General features: G+C 55.2%; 1 protein-coding gene and 1 long non-coding RNA gene across 15 annotated transcripts in view; one reads left to right on the plus strand and one right to left on the minus strand.

Annotated features, from left to right (window-relative positions):
* LOC112650296 (uncharacterized) overlaps positions 1 to 15,447 on the plus strand; it is a 122,117-nt gene that overhangs the window by 98,671 nt on the left and 7,999 nt on the right. For 3 of the 6 annotated variants that reach the window (XR_004803807.2, XR_004803803.2, XR_004803804.2), the window contains exons 2-3: positions 5,357 to 5,473; positions 14,966 to 15,072. This is a non-coding gene — a long non-coding RNA (uncharacterized LOC112650296). Of the gene's footprint in view, positions 1 to 5,356; positions 5,474 to 14,580; positions 15,073 to 15,447 lie in introns of those variants that run through there. The other 3 variants (XR_007400953.1, XR_003130082.3, XR_007400954.1) reach the window with 2 other exon arrangements.
* LOC112650295 (core histone macro-H2A.1) overlaps positions 13,823 to 15,447 on the minus strand; it is a 78,503-nt gene continuing 76,878 nt past the window's right edge. For all 9 annotated transcript variants that reach the window (XM_049091799.1, XM_025433073.3, XM_049091802.1 and 6 more), the window contains exon 9: positions 13,823 to 14,584. In XM_049091799.1, the coding sequence (XP_048947756.1) occupies positions 14,419 to 14,584 (166 nt within the window). In that variant the 3' untranslated portion in view covers positions 13,823 to 14,418. The remainder of the gene's footprint in view (positions 14,585 to 15,447) is intronic.

Consider the following 15,447-nt stretch of genomic DNA (forward strand, 5'->3'; position numbering starts at 1 on the left):
GAGACTCAGCCAGGGAGGCTGTGGTCAGGTACCCGTGCCTCAACGTCACTTGGGTTTGCAGTCCCTCGCTCTTCAGCAGATTTCTGAAGATTTCTCCCCACAGACAGCCCGATGCAGGACTAGATAGATCCCAGGACCCTGGGATCACACCCTGAGCCAAAGGCATCTAGATGCTTAACCACTGAGCCACCCAGGTGCCCCTGCAGCAGATTTTCTCCATGGGCTTCCTGCCTCTTCCCTTGCTACCATCTGGTGCTTTGGGAAGGATTGTCTTCACGAGCATGCACTTCTTTCGGGGTTATGTCTGACAGCACATAAGGAGCAAAGAGAATGGAGGGTAATCATGACTGGCATGGAATGGTCTCCTTCTTTCCTCTAGAGTCATGACTGAGCTTTGTGACGACACTTTTTTTTCCCTCTGTTGCTTTCTTCAATCCTCTCTGGTTCCATGTCTGTGTTCCAGAGAGCAGAAGCTCCCAGAAAGGTGAATGCCAGCCAAGAGAGGAGTTTTGAATGCTGTTAGGGAATGTGGAGACCTCATTCCACATTCATGACTGTATAGAAAGCCCCAAATGGTCGTGGGATCTGTGAGCTTTTTTCAGAAATTCCTTTGGCTTTGGTGTGCTCAGGGTAAGCACTAAACCACCATCTTCACTGCAGCTTACGGAGGTGAACCTACAACTGGCCTTGGGCTTTGTTGAGAGGAACTGTCAGGTTCTGGGGATGGATGAGGGTGGAAGTAGATGGCTTTGGGGTTTTGCTTTCTGTAAGGCCTCAGGAGTCTTCCATGGACAGGCCAGCCTTTGCCCATAGAGGGCCTCCTCCTGGGACCTGATGATCTGCACATCCCTGGACTTTCTAACAACTTAGGAAAACAAATGAGCTCTTTATCCAAAGAGAAATTTGGCACAGTTATCCTGGGATTTAGGCACTTCACGGCTGTTATAAAGGAGGTTGAGGTAAAGATAAGGCGGCAGACAGACCAAGACAATGCTGCTTAATTCTCTGGAGCAGACCCTCTACACCTAGGCCTGTTTCCCTATCTGCTACCTACACATTCCCCGTGGGTCCATCCACTTCTGATTCATACCATTGTTGGATTCCAGGCTTGAACATTGCTCCAGGCCCAAGCTTTGCATGACTTTACACTGAGGAGTCCTCGATCCATTCAGAAACAAAGAGAAAGTATAATGTGAATAATTGAAAGAAATTCTCTTAGAAAGTTAAGGATTCCACAAAGGTGGTGAGCAGAGAGTCCTCAGAATTTGCAGGGAGATACCACCTGTCCAGATAATTCCATACCAGGATGTGGCAGAGGATGAGAACCCTTTGAAGCAGACGCCAGGCAGCCTTGGCTCCCCGCGGTCCCTCCCCGCCCCAGCCCTCCCTGAGCGCACAGCCAGAGGGCTCCCATCCACCTGGCCTCCACGGGCTGGCGTGCTACAGGGACTGGCTCCTCAGAAACCACAATTAATAACCGCCCCTGCACTGAGGGCTTGGTCTCCTGCAGCAGATAATAAATTGGCGCCATGCACTGAACCAATTCCCCGAAGCACTGCAAGCATTGTAATACTACCTACCGCCTCTCTGCCATCACTAACTTGGAGGAAGAAACAACACTCAACCATGGTGCTGGAATTAAAGTAATTCCTTTGTAAATGGGCTAAGTACAAAATTCTAGGTAGACTTCTTGACTCTTAAGGTTTTCTCACTGGGCCTGCAGTGCTTTGCATTCCAATGTTGATGTTTATGGCCTGGAGTCTAAAAGAGCCAGGAGTGAACCCTAGCTCTGAGTCTCTGTCTCTCTGAGTCTCTGTCTCCCATGTGACCTTGAGTATGTCATTTAACTTTCTCATTTCCCTTGTTCTCAGAAAGGAGAGAACGGGATCTTCCCCGTAGAGCTGTTAGGTCACTAAGGTACCTTTATTGAGTACTTGCTGTATGTAGGGCACATGGACTGGGTCATTTAATATTTTTGGTAACCTCGTGGTGGGAGGAGATGTGTAAGGGGTTGTGTTGTCCCTATTTTATAGATAAGTTGTAGGCTCAGAGAAGCCAAGTGACACACCTGGGACCGCAGTTGATAAGCGGCACAGCTGGGACTCGAATTCAGAAGTTGACTCGAATGTCCTCTCTCCTAACCCCTGAGGTAATGCCTGCCCTTAGTAGGGCTTGCACCCCGTAGGTACTCAGTCAGTCCAAATGAAGGAACAAAGAGAAGAGAGCTGCGTGTGTTGACTGTGCAGCAGGCTCCGAGGAGCGTGTCGGGCCTCAGGCACGAACCCTGGATTCATGTGAACTGGGCGGGCGGCGGGCAGGCAGGCGGCCTCCCTGGGGACTGTCCCGGGGCGAGGCTGGGCAGGAGAAGGCCCTCGGGGTGCCCGAGCGGTCTCTTCCTCCTCCTCCTGGGCGGGCAGGCATCTCTGGAGTTTGAGCCCAGATCCTGGATCCTGGGGGCGGGCGCAGAGTCGCTATAGATTTTAAGGAGCCCGTTCAAAGCAGAAAGGACGCTCTCTCCAGAATGAAGGGCAGCGTGAGTGTCGGGGCCAAAGGAGGACGGTTGAGAATTCCCAGTAAAACTTTACAGCTTCCGCGTTTCTGCTCCTCTAAGTCTTCCCATGAAAAGCGTGCATCTGGGGGGCCGTCTCGGGGGAGCGAGGGCAGGAGCCACCAGTAGCCCGGCCGGGCCGTGCTTTCCGGAGTCATTAGTGCCCCTGCGGCCTGCGAGGGGGGCCAGGCTGCGGCGGAGGAGCGGCCTTGCCCGCGGGGTGGGGGTGGGGGTGCCCCGACGCTGCCCGCAGGCCACCGCCTGCATCTGGGCAGGGGAAGCTCCGCTCTTGTCCTTTTTATGCGTATTGACTTAGTGGAGTGCAAACATGTTAAAAGTTCACTTTCTCCTTTATAGGAGTCTATAAAAAGGCTCTTAAACGGGAGTCCTAGGGCTTGAGCGAGACAAGTGTGGGACCGGGCCTTGGGAGGGCGCAGTCCATCCCCCTGCCTTGAGCCCAGAGGTGTGAGCCTGTTGCGGATGTTGCTTCAGCCTGAAGTCTGGGAGCCCCGGCTTGGCTGGGCCCCCGCGGTGTGTCGCGCCAGAGGCAGAGGGCTCCGGATGTGGGAGCTGCCCGCGCCTTCTGCTTCGGTGAGTCCCTGGTGAAGCCGGCTGGCCTGCGTGGCCCTCTGCGGTGTGAGAGCAAGGGACTCGGCCCTGCGCAGGGCTTGTGGGGGCGCCTGAGATCCTGGGGTCTCTAAGCAAGCACGGGAGAGGAGATGTCCCTTGTCCCCAGGGTCTGGCTAACTGAGCTTTGTGATAGGCGTCCCCGTGGCTTAGACCCGGGGATGGCCTGCGGGGGAGAGGGAGAGGGTGGAGGAGTCAGACCTCTGGTGCCCTTGTGTGGCCTTTGGGGCCGCAGAGCCCACAGCACCCCCTGTCCGTGTAAAATGCTCCTTTTATTTATTTATTTTTAAGATTTATTTTTTTCATGAGAGACAGAGAGTTAGAGACACAGGCAGAGGGAGAAGCAGGTCTATGCAGGGAGCCCAATGTGGGACTCGATCCCGGGCCTTCAGGATCACACCCTGGGTCGTAGGCAGGCGCTAAACTACTGAGCCACTCAGGGATCCCCTAAAATGCTCCCTTTAAAGAGTGACTAGGTAATGAGGTGATGAGCCCAGGGGGCAAGCCTTGGGAGGCAGCTTGCTGGCTTTGGGAAATTGCTTTTGCTGCTCAGCCCTTAGTTTCTCCATCTGTCAAGTTAGAGGCTGGTCCCCACCTGCTTGCCTCTCGGGGTTGTCACGAAGCTGCAGGGTAAGAGAGGCACTGGGGAATGGTGGAAGAGCTGCTTTGTGGCCCAGGGGGGCCTGACCTGTAGAAGGTGACCCTGGCACCGAGTTCAGCACCTGGCATTCCTTTGTTCAGTGAGTGACTAACAGGTTAATGAATGAACATGCTATGCTGGTGCTCATTCCAAGGGCCCGGCCCATCACTCTGTCCCGCTCACTGCGTCTAAGTGTAACCCATAGCTGTGGCTTCAGGCAGGAACACGTGAGCTGGTCCTGCTTGCTCACAAGCACACTCCCTGGGGCGTCCCACTGATACCTGCTGTCCCTTTTGGCTCCACTGACCTGACACCTGCATAGGACTGTGCTCTCTGAAGGGAGTTTGGCAGCACAGCTGGGATCACCATCCACTATCTCCCACATGGTTCCTAGGCCCAGTGAGCAGGTCCCTCTGGGCACTGGGGGTAGTAGTTGGGGTGAGGGCAACCCCCGTGTCCAGCAGGAGCCTTCGCAGGCCTGTCCTGCATAAGCAGTTCCACATAGCAACCAAGGACGAGAGTGAGCCTCAGCCCAGCCTTGAACAGATCTGAGCTTTCCTGAGAGCAGGAAGTGTTCAAAGCTAAGGTAAAGGCAGAAGGGGGACAGATTCTGGAAAGAACAGTCAACCCTCTGGATGCAAATCTAGTTGAAGCACAGGACAAGGTTCACATGGGTTCTGCACCTGAGGGGCAGGCTGGCTTTGAAGCCGAGCTGGGCCGGCCTCTACCTTGCTTTAATTCTTTAGTCTCCCTGACTCCATTTTGTCATGAGTAAGGTAGGGACATGCCACCAACTGTAGAGTATTTGGGGGGAATTCAATTAACATGAGGCAGCCAGTGCAGTGCCTGGAACACAGAAATAATCAGTGCATGAATAGTACTGTTTCTACCACCATGATTATCAGTCACTGTATCACAGTCGGTAGCCTGGAACCACTTGCTGGTGGAGATGTCCCCGCCATGGTGTTTGCTCCATATGCTAAATTAAATGATATGAAAAGCTTGGAGTGTCGCTCTGGAGAGCTCCACGGAGATACTAAAGAACAGTGTTGATCAAAACAGTAGCCACTAACCACATGTGCCTACAGAACACTTAAAATGTGACGAGTGAAAACGAGGAACTGAATTTTCAATGTTACTTAATTTAAATGGTGCTATGTGGTTAATAGCTATCCTATTGGACAGCACAGTTCTAGAAGGTTCCCTGCAAACCAGACATTGCCTGACTCCTCTCTGAGCTATGTTAGCTCCAGATGGAGAAGGGTTTGTCAATAATTCCAGCATCTTCAGCTATATACCGTAAAGGTTGGGTTAGAATTGCACGTGGTATTGATATGCACCTGGCCGGGTCCCCTTGAAACTTGGCCTGCGTAGAGATGAGCTGGCCGACTCTCAAACGATGACCACGGTCAGAATCTGGATTTGAGCCGTGGCAGGTACGCGGCTTCTCACCTTTATGGGAATCGGAGCGCTAGAAAGAAAGGGTTCACATTTCTTAAAATATTTGTTCCTGACACTGTACTGGCAACTCTGTTTTACAGACAAGGAGACCACACCCTCAAGAGATGGGGTGACTTGCCTAGCCCCTCATCCCCTCCGCATTCCTCAGACCACAGAGCCAGAGAACCTGCCAGGTTTCGAGCGGACAAGATGCCAAGGTACAGCTCAAGGTCACGGGCTCCAGAGCAGTGTTTCCCCGCCGGGCCGGGAACGCCTGCCCATTTGATAGCTGGGAGAATGGAGGCTCGGAGGGGCCGGGGAAGCTGCCCAGGTCCCACGGCGAGCTGGTCAGTCTTTCGGGGTTGGGGGCAGAGCAGGACGGGGCTCGGGGCGCGGGGCCCTGGGCCTGCCTGTCCGTCCGAGCGGACGGGCCACCCCGAGGGCCTCGCCCACCGACCTGGAGCTCGGGCGCCCGAGGGGGTGGTCCCGCCGGCGGCCGGGGGTGCGGCCGGTGGCCTTAATGGGCACATTGTCCCCCCAGGGCCGAGAGCGCCCCCGGCCACTTCCTCAGCTGCGGCGCTGGATGAGCTCATGTCTGCGGCTGCGGGCGGCGCGGGGCGGCCGGGCGGGCGGCGGGAGGCGGCGGAGCGCGGGCTGGGGCCTGGGGCCTGGGGCCTGAAGCAGAACCTTGTAATGAGCGACGCCGGCTGGATTTATGGGGCTGCGCACGTGCGCCTGCCTTCCTGCGAGGGCCTCCGCGTGAGAACAAAAACAAGCCCTGGCCCAGGCCCGGCGCGACTGGGTCTTAGCAAGAGCCCACTAATTACGGGAAGGCCCGGCCAGGTCCCCGGCCTGGCCTGCGGAGGCGCAGAGGCCCAGCGGGAGGCCCGAGGCCGCCTCCTCGCTGCTCCCCATCTGTGAAACGGGGGCAGGGCACCCTCTGGGCCACGACCAACAGGAGCTGATGTCACAGGTACCTGCTCCTGCTTCTGTCTCCTGGTTCTTTTTTTTTTTTTTCTTTAAATGTTTTGTTTATTTATTCATGAGAGACACAGGCAGAGGGAGTTGCAGGCTCCATGCAGGGAGCTGGATGTGGGACTCGATCCCGGGACCCCGGGATCACACCCTGGGCCGAAGGCAGATGCTCAACCACTGAGCCACCCAGGCGCCTCTGCATCCTGGTTCTGACAGGTTCTGCTGAGTGGCCTGGCCAAGTAACTCCACCTCTCTGAGCCTCACCGCCTCCCTCACCTTCGAAAGTGGGGTGATAATGTTCATTTTGCAGGGTCTTGAGAAGGATTTGACAGGAGAATGCACATCAACCCCCTCGTGTGCCATGTACTCACACCATTGCCACCCCTCAGTGCACAGTCCCACCTGGCTGTGTGGCTCCTGTTGTCTTCCTACCCAAGCATGGAAGTGGCAGACGGGTTCTTGAAGGCCCCGTGTCATTATGATTCTGCACCTGTGCTGTGCGGGCAGCTGAGGGCCAGACACACACCGTGTCGGGGGCATGTTGAAGACACATGGGGTCCACGTGTCCCTTGTCATCTTTGTGCTGGTAGAAGAGGCTGACAGTACCAGAAGCCGGGCCTGGGACTGAACGAGTGGCAGGACTTGGCCTTCCTGTCCTGGGGCTGGGTCTGTGAGAAGAGGATTCCTGACTCAGGCTTGTGTGCTGGGCCATCAGGAAATGATACCTGCCCTGTGGCCAGTGCCCTTGCCTGGAACCTTTGTGCGTCCAGGCTCCCTGGCATGCAGGCAAGGAGCTCTCCACTGCAATACCTCAGAGGTCTCTCCTGGAAGCATTTTCTACCATTTTCCCTGTTTATTGATATCGTGGATTTAGCATCTAGCCAGAAAGTTCCTTTCTTTTTCCTTTTCTTGTTCCTTTCCCTTTTCAAATCAAGAGCCAAAGAAAGCAGAAACACCAGATACCATGAGATCCAGGCTGTGGTTAGCAGTGCAGCAAGAGGGTGCTGAGCTGGGGCCTGGTGCCAACGTCAGGCTTCACTCTGAAGCCACCGTGTGCCCACATGAAGCGAGAGATCCAGCGCGGTGGTGCCCCTGGCTGATGTGTGTTGGGCTGGAGGGTCTGCAGCAATCACACCCTCCCCAGTCTTCCCACTGCCTTCTCTGAGTCGAGCACTCTGCCTGGTGAGTAGCCTTTGTGGTCCTGGTGGACTCAGCTGGAGCGGTGATCCACGTAACCACTGAGGAGGTGCCCCTTCCTGCCATCAGCCCTCAGGGTGAGGCCTGAGGGTGCCGTGAAATGCAAAGGCATTTGGTTGAGCATCTGCCTCCTGGCCTCACGGAGGGCAGGATTTCCTTCGCTCACTCACTGCTGCATGCCCAGGGCCATGGATAGTGCTGGGCCCAGAGTGCGCAGGGGTTCTGTGCAAATGAGTGATACTCCTTGTGTGATGGGGAGACAGCTCTGTCAGTGCAGGACAGCGTCTACTCGGCATAGGGCTGTGGCTGGTGGGTGTGCAGAGTGCACCGAGAGAGGGCACCTTGCCCAGACAGTGATGGAGTCCAGGAAAGCTTCCTGGAGGAGGCAGCACGGAGGTCGAAGAGCTGAGACCTGAAGAGTTGAGCAGGATTACAGGTGAAAGGTAGCAGTGGCGTGTTCCAGGCTGTGGAGGTGGCGTGCACGAAGTCCTGAGAGCGAGATAAGAGTGGCATAAACAGAATCTGTACCAGTGGAAAGGGGCGGAGGTGGGAAGGTGAGGCGGTGGAGGCTGAGCAGCCTCCCTCGGAGCCCAGGCCCACGTCACCTTCACGGGGCAGCATCTAAACTTCCACGGGTCCCTCTTTTCCTATCCGTTCTGCAGCTGGAGGCGCTGTGCTGTCACCCTGGGGCACAGCAAGGGCTGAGGGGGCCGGGCCTGGGCCGTGTCTTGCAGGCTGTGGAGGGGCCGAGGGGGTGATGGTTTGGGGTGCTGCCCTCCTCACAGCCCTGGGCTGCCAGCTGGGGCCGCTTGAGGCCAAGGAGGCTTCAGGCCAGGGCCCCCTGCCAAGCGGGGTCCCTGGGGTGTCCATCACCCCAAGGGCAGTCGTGGCATCGCCCCGCTCGCTGGTGTCCACCCGCATCGGCGGCCGCTGACGGCCGGGAGGGGTTCCTCACTGTCAGCTGCGCCCTGGCCGGACGTGCGGCGGCCGGGTGCTCTCCCTCCTGGGCTCCGGGGGCGCCCCGAGGTGGGCGCTGCGGGCAGGGCCTCCGGGGGCCCTATTGAGGGCTGCTGGGTCCAATTAGGCGGGCCGGCGCCGGTGACTGACAGCTCGTTACCCCGCTGCCACGTGGGGAGCGGAGAGTTGGGGCCTGCCTGGGGCGCAGGAGGGGTGGGGCGCAGGGGGCGCCGAGCCGGCAGCTGGCCCAGTCGCGTGTGGGGCTGGACCCGAGTCGCCTGCCAGGGCTGGTGGCCGGGATGCTCCCTCTCGGGCTGGGCCACCCGGTGCTGTGGCCCTGGGTCTGGCTCCCAGGCGTTGGACAAGATTTGGAGGGTGTCGCTGTGGGCCTCTGATCTCTCCGCGCTCAGTGAAGCCACGGCAGTGACCTTGGCCTTGTGACGTTGGCACAGTTTCCGGGGTAATGTGAGGCCTCTTCCCCTGGGGTTACACTCCCTGTGGCACGTGCTCTGGGGCCCGTCACAGCCCCCCGTTCTCTTTGGGTGCAGGGCCCCAGCAGACCTCGGGGCTGCCCCCTGTAAGCGCGCTCAATGGGGCTGTTAGCAAAGGTCTGCGTTTACACAGCAAAACCGGCTTCTTGGAGGAGAAATTTCAGCAGCTTTGTGGGAGACAGAGTCCGGGATGCTTCACGATGGGTGTTTACCTGCACGCCCCGCATTCTGCACTCCGCTGACGGGGCTCCAGAGTCTCATGGATGTGTGTGGGCGACTGTGTGTGTGAGAGAGTGTGGGTGTCAGGAGTGGGGGGCGCGGGCCGTGAGGAGGATAGCGCCGTCCGTGGAGAGAGCATTCGTGAAGCACTCTCTTTCTCTTTCTCTTTCTCGAGTTTGACAAAGCAAAGTTGATTTTTAGGGGTCAGGGAAAGGCCAATCTATTTACACACCTTTGCTAAGGAGCCTGGCAGGGCAGTGATGAGGGCCGGGATTAATGAACAGTTTTATTACCTCCCTGTCAGGAGGGTCATGGGATATTATTTTGATATCAGGGGGGCCCCAGAAGCAAACACAACAGGTTGGGTTCCAAATAGAAGACATGCCAGAGGAAAGGGGGCCTCACCCCTGGCCATTGAGCGTTTCCCTTTCTTCTCGGCCGGGGCTGGGCCCAGCACCCTCCTCCCACCCCAGCGCTTTCAGGGGATCCCTCTGAGGGCCGCACCAAAGCCAGCTGCCAAGATAACGTTGGCTGGTGGTGGCGCCGGGCCAGGAAGATCAAACATCGGGTTGCTAGTGAAGGAGGCAGCCCCGCTGTCCCCCTGCCACCGCTGCCTCCCACGGAGGGAGAGCCGGCCTACTCGGGGACTGCCGGCGCGGCCTGAGTGACAGCCAGGAAACTGCCTGATGACCGTCTGTCCCGGCGCCGACTGGCCCCCCTGAGTCGTCACCCTCCGGCCTTGGGAGGGGAGTGGGACGAGGAGGGCGCACCTGGACAAGAGGCGCAAATGGCTGCACATCTCTCGTTTTCTTGTCTTCGCTTCTCGCCTCTTCTGTGACCAAACCCGGCCTCCGGACCCCGAGCGGCAAGGAGGAGTTCTGACAGCTAAACCCAGGCCCTGACAGACGGCTCCGCAGCCCAGGGATGGGGCCGAGCAGAGGCCAGGGCTGAGGTGCTGGCCTGGTGGCTGGTGGGGTCCAGGCCTGGGCTTGCAGACCCCAGCAGACGCCGTAGCTCCCCTCGTTGGGGCTGCCGTGCCTGTGTGCCATCTGGCCACTGCCACCTATCGCCTGGAAGATGGCAGCCTGTCCTCTGAAGTCCAGGTCTGTGTCACCTGCACACGCCCCTCCCTGCACACGAGCCGTGAGCACAGCTCTGTCCTGAATCCCTGCCCGGCTAGCAAGCAAGGCTCCGGGTCTCCCGGCCTGCTGGACGGGGGCACTGTCCCATCTGCCTTTGCAAGAGGCCTAGTAAGTTCCCAGGAAATCTCACCGGCCCCTGGGTTGCTGTGAATAGCTGTCCTCCAACACGTTCTGCTGCCAGGGCTGGCCACACGGGGCCTATCAGCGAACAGGCAAGACGGCCTGGCTAACGAGCAAAAATTAGGGGTGCGTACCAAAGGAGAGGCTACCTCTGGGGGCTCGGATAACAGAACAGGGGAGCCAACCAAAGACTTTGGGGGCTACGTCTCACCTAGAGAGGAGAGTTGTACTTTTGTCATCTGTAAGATAGGACAAGCATCAGCATCACAAGGTTGTGGCGGGAAGTAGCTGGTGTGGAGGACCAGTGCGTGTGGCGTGCGGGCACGCGCGGCGGTGACTGCGGCCACTTTGGCGCCACGTGCGATCTCAGATGGAGGAGGCAGAGGGAGCCGGCTGCAGGACGCAGGGCGGAGGCCAGCCGCCGAGGGCAAGTTGGAGGCTGACGTCTGCCTGGTGCCACCACCAGCCCACAGGGCTGCACGGCCCCCAGGGTATGGAATCGGTTCACTTTTGGCGAACCTCACGGCCTGCCAGCCAGTCTTTGGAATAGAGGCACGTGTACATTCCTAGTTTCCCTCGCAGTTGCACCAACTTTTCTTTAAAGTAATAAGCTGTTTTCTTTTTCCCCTGTAAACATGAGGCTGACATCAGAGAACAAATTTTGATCCTGGTTTTAAAAGCTAACTGGGTGGTTTAGACATGATGGGAATCCCAGGCAGTTGGCTGGCTCGCTTTCCTCCGTTCCACTGAAAAGAATTTCTTCAATGAGCCCACATCTCAGGGGCGAGATGCACTTTGGATTAGTGAAAGTTTAGAAACATTTAGGTGATTATGGTAAATAATTCACACAAATCCTGACAAATGCAACTTACTCTTTTGTGCAGAGGGAAGAGCAGAAACCAGCCCCCCTTCCTCTATCTGCTTCCCAGTCCCTTTAGCACCATCTAGTGGAGGACCCCTGCTAAACGCGGGATTTGCTTCTGTGGTACCTTCTCATGGTTGAGCAAACGCAATTCACCTAGAAGCCCTTTTTTTTAAAATATTTTTTTCTTTATTTATTTATGATAGTCACACACACACAGAGAGAGAGAGAGGCAGAGACATAGGCAGAGGGAGAAGCAGGCTCCATGCACCGGGAGCCCGACGTGGGATTCGATCCCGGGTCTCCAGGATCGCGCCCTGGGCCAAAGGCAGGCGCCAAACCGCTGCGCCACCCAGGGATCCCTAGAAGCCCTTTTTTAATTATTGAAGTTCAATTTGCCAACATAACCCAGTGCTCATCCCATCAAGGGCCCGTCACCCAGTCACCCCATCCTCCCGCCCAACTCCCCTCCCACCACTCCTTGTTCGTTTCCCAGAGTTAGGAGTCTTCATGTTCTCTCTCCCTCTCTAATTTTTTCCCATTCATTTTCCCTCCTTCCCCCTATAATCCCTTTCACTATTTCTTCTATTCCCTGAATGAATGAAACCATATAATATTGTCCTTCTCGACTGACTTACTTCACTCAGCATAATACCCTCCAGTTCCATCCAGGTCAAAGCAAATGGTGGGAATTCATCCTTGCTGATGGCTAGAAGCCTTTTAGCCCTGGTTTCATTCTGTGTTTTGGTCTCCAAGTTAGAAATAACCACCATGGCGACCTGGATTCTCTTTTGCTGCTGATTAGAGTGAGCCCTGGATCTCAGTGGTCAGCATCTCTGCACTTGAATCTGGTTGTGCTTCCTAGCTGTGAGATCACTGGCAAGTCGCATAGTTTCTCCCAGCCTCAGTGTTCTCAGCTGTAAAATGGCTCTGATAACAGGGACTACCCCTAGAACCATCCCTAGGACAGAATGGAAGGATGTCTGTAGGGGCTCAAGACAGTGCGTGGCTCATAGTAAAGGCCGCTCTTTCCAGCTACCAGTAGCGCTGCTCATCACCCTGCACGCCGCGGATTCTACCTGTAGAAACAACGTTCTTGGGTGAATGGCTTTGTCTGCCCACGCAAACAATGTGAAGGTCTTACTTATGAAGTGATGACTTTTTAAGATGCATCTTCTTGAATACACCATGATAAATTACAGACATTACTATTATTGTTGCTAAATTCTCATCAAGAAGTAGGAAATGTAGACTCTGTAGAAATCTTGGGGAAGAAAGCTAAAAGCTTTAATAACACCCTACTTTTAGGAGAAACTTGGGGAAAATCATCTTTCAGGATTTGGTGAGAAGTAGTTGCCTTTTCATTGAAAAGCGTGTTTGTGATGGCTTTGGACGTCTATTTTGATTTCATTAGGCACAGCTTGGGGAGGAAAAATGATCCTTTACAGTCATCTACGATATGCAGTGCACTGCATATTTTCTCCTGGCTGAAGTCTGTTTTAGAAGCAGGCACGTTTCTTTTTAAGACAGAGAAAGTCTTCCGTGCGTTGTAGGCACATTTGGATAAAGGTAAAGTACCTTTTAAAGCAAGCAGTGTCTGTTTTGTGAACTGAATTCAGGTAACGAAAAGTGTAGCCACTCTGGTCCAGCTGAGCCCTTTCTAACTACAGCTGACCCTTGAACAAGATGGATTTGAACTCTGCGGGTCCACTTAGGTGAGGATTTTTTTCAATAAATACAGTGCAGTACTGTAAGTGTAGTTTCTCTTCTCTCTGCTTTTCTTAGTAACATTTTTTCTGGAGCTTGCTTTATTGTAGTAATCCAGTATATCGTATAGGTAACGTACAGATTATGTTCATCGGCTGTGTTACCAGCAAGGCTCCCTGTCAACAGTAGGCTACTGGGAGTTAAGTTTTAGGGAACTTGTAAGTATGTGGATTTTCAACTGTGTGGGGGTTGGCACCCCTAACCCCCATGTTGTTCAAGGATCAGCTCTAACGTGCATCACTAAACCCCACCCGCAGCCTCCAGAAAGCGTGCAAGAGCTAGCAGCACACCTTGAGGACCTTATTAGTGGTGCCTTGCCCATGGAAAGTTCTTAGCAGCAGGAACCCTGTCCTGTAGGAACAAAGGGCCCAACATAGCCCTCGCAGAGGGTTCCAGGCTTCTGCAGCTCCATTTGGCAAGTGGCCCAGGGACACTGGGTCCATCCAGGAGCTGGAGAGAGCATCCATCAGGAGAGGGCAAATGGCAAGAGAGAGCTGGGCTCAGCGTCTAAAGACCCGGACTGGAATACCAGTCTGCCACTTGCCACCCGCACGGCTTTCAGCATGTCTGCTTCCTCATCCATGCAATGGGGAGAATGACTTTGCCCAAGTGTCACAAGGATGGAAAGAGGGACTTCACATGAACTCCCCCTACCAGCTGTTAGGGACTGAAGATGCCCCTGTGTCCAGGCAGCAGTGGCCCTGGGGTGCTTCCAGGGAGGTGCGGGGGGAGGGGGCAGGACGGGGTGCAGCAGCCACACCTAGTCCCCCACCCTGTGAGGAGAGAAGCCCACCCAGGGCTCATGGCACAGTAACTTGAAACACACCAGTCACAACAGCAGTTTAACATTTTACTAAATCAATTCACACAAATTCCAAATTGCAAATATAATTAAGGACAACAGATTCTGTTCTGCCTTTTTAAATCTTTCATTTTCAAATCCATCATTAAGACAAAAAGTAAACAAAAAATTAAGTCTGCTGCAAATTCATGATTTTTCTTCTTGAGGAAAAAAAAAGGAACATTATAGTAAAAAGAACGCCACTGGGTGTACAATAAAGCACCACAACACACGGTTACAAAACAGGCTTCCTGGATTCGGCCACACGTAGAAGACACTGCTCTCCCCGCTGTTCTGCGTCAAGCAGGATTTCATTAAAATAAAACTATAAAATCTCCTAGGTTACACTAAAGTCAGACACGGTCTGGAACACAGTGCTTAACAACAGTAATGCCAACTATCAGTGCTAACGTAAAAACATTTTAGAAGGTCAAAAACAATTAAACTGGAAACCAAAACCTTATTTTCCCTAGATGAGCAAAATTGGAAATGAAAGGGTCCCGCCTCCCAACAGGAGTGAAGGGGATTTTTCTTTCTTTCTTGCAAGGTGGAGGCAGGGGCACGGTGCAGGCTGGCTCTGTAGTTCCTCAGCCTAGTTGGCGTCCAGCTTGGCCATTTCCTGTACGTAGATGCCTATACTCTCGCTGTCAAAGAGCACGAAATACACCGTTTTGATGGAAGAGGACATTGTTGACACGAAGTAACTGGAGATGGCCTTCAGAATCAGCTGCGCTGCCGTCTGCTTTGGAAAACCATTCCTGTGGGAGAGAAAAGTGCTCAGCTGCCAGAGAGACGGCTGGGCCGTGGCCCTGCCCGTCTCCCTCCCCGAGGCTCTGAGGCGAGTGTTGTGCTTTGTCTGTGTTGCCTCAGTGCCCGGGGGGGGGGGGGGGGGGGGGGGGGGGGGGGAGCGGGCATGGGGTCCTGTGGCCGCCCATGCACAGGCATGAGAGAGACCAACGCCTGCCACATGGGACGGACAAGTGGGCGGAGAGCTGGGACCTGCAGGACAAGGTCCTCTGTGCCCTCGGAGGAAGGGGACACGGCGGGTTTTCGGAAAGCAACCAGCAGACACGCAGGATCTGCGTTTTGGGCGTTAAGTCTCCCCAGGGTAGCTCCAGCTCCTGTGTTTCCTCTCCCAGCATCACTGTGACTCGCACTGGGCTTGACCCTCAGCTCTAGGGCTCACTCCATGGGACGACTGGAGGCAGGAGCTTCCCCGGGAGGGAGCTGTTCTGCATGCACACAGGTAGGATGGTTACACCCTTCACTTCGTAGGTGCTGGAGCTGCGGGCCCGGGATGCATCCCAGAGCACCCTAGCTTGCACCACCCAAAGGCCAGGATAGGAGAGCTGGGGGGTATGGGGAACAACTCTTGGCCCGGGGACCCCTTCATCTCAAGAGACAACATCCAAGACTCCAGGCCAAATGGCTGTGAATTCATGTGTACTTCCACTTAAATGTCAGGTGGCAATTTCAAGGGTAGGTGCACAGAATTCTTAAGAATCTCAAATGAGGCCTAGAACAATTGACACCACTTGCTCCTCAGTGCCTGAGACCGACCCTGGTCAACCCCACAGGTACAGGACCCAGGTGACCCAGGACAGTGGCAGGAACATAGCAG

The sequence above is a fragment of the Canis lupus genome, chromosome 11, assembly GCF_003254725.2.
Source record: "Canis lupus dingo isolate Sandy chromosome 11, ASM325472v2, whole genome shotgun sequence".
In the NCBI taxonomy this organism is placed as follows: domain Eukaryota; kingdom Metazoa; phylum Chordata; class Mammalia; order Carnivora; family Canidae; genus Canis; species Canis lupus.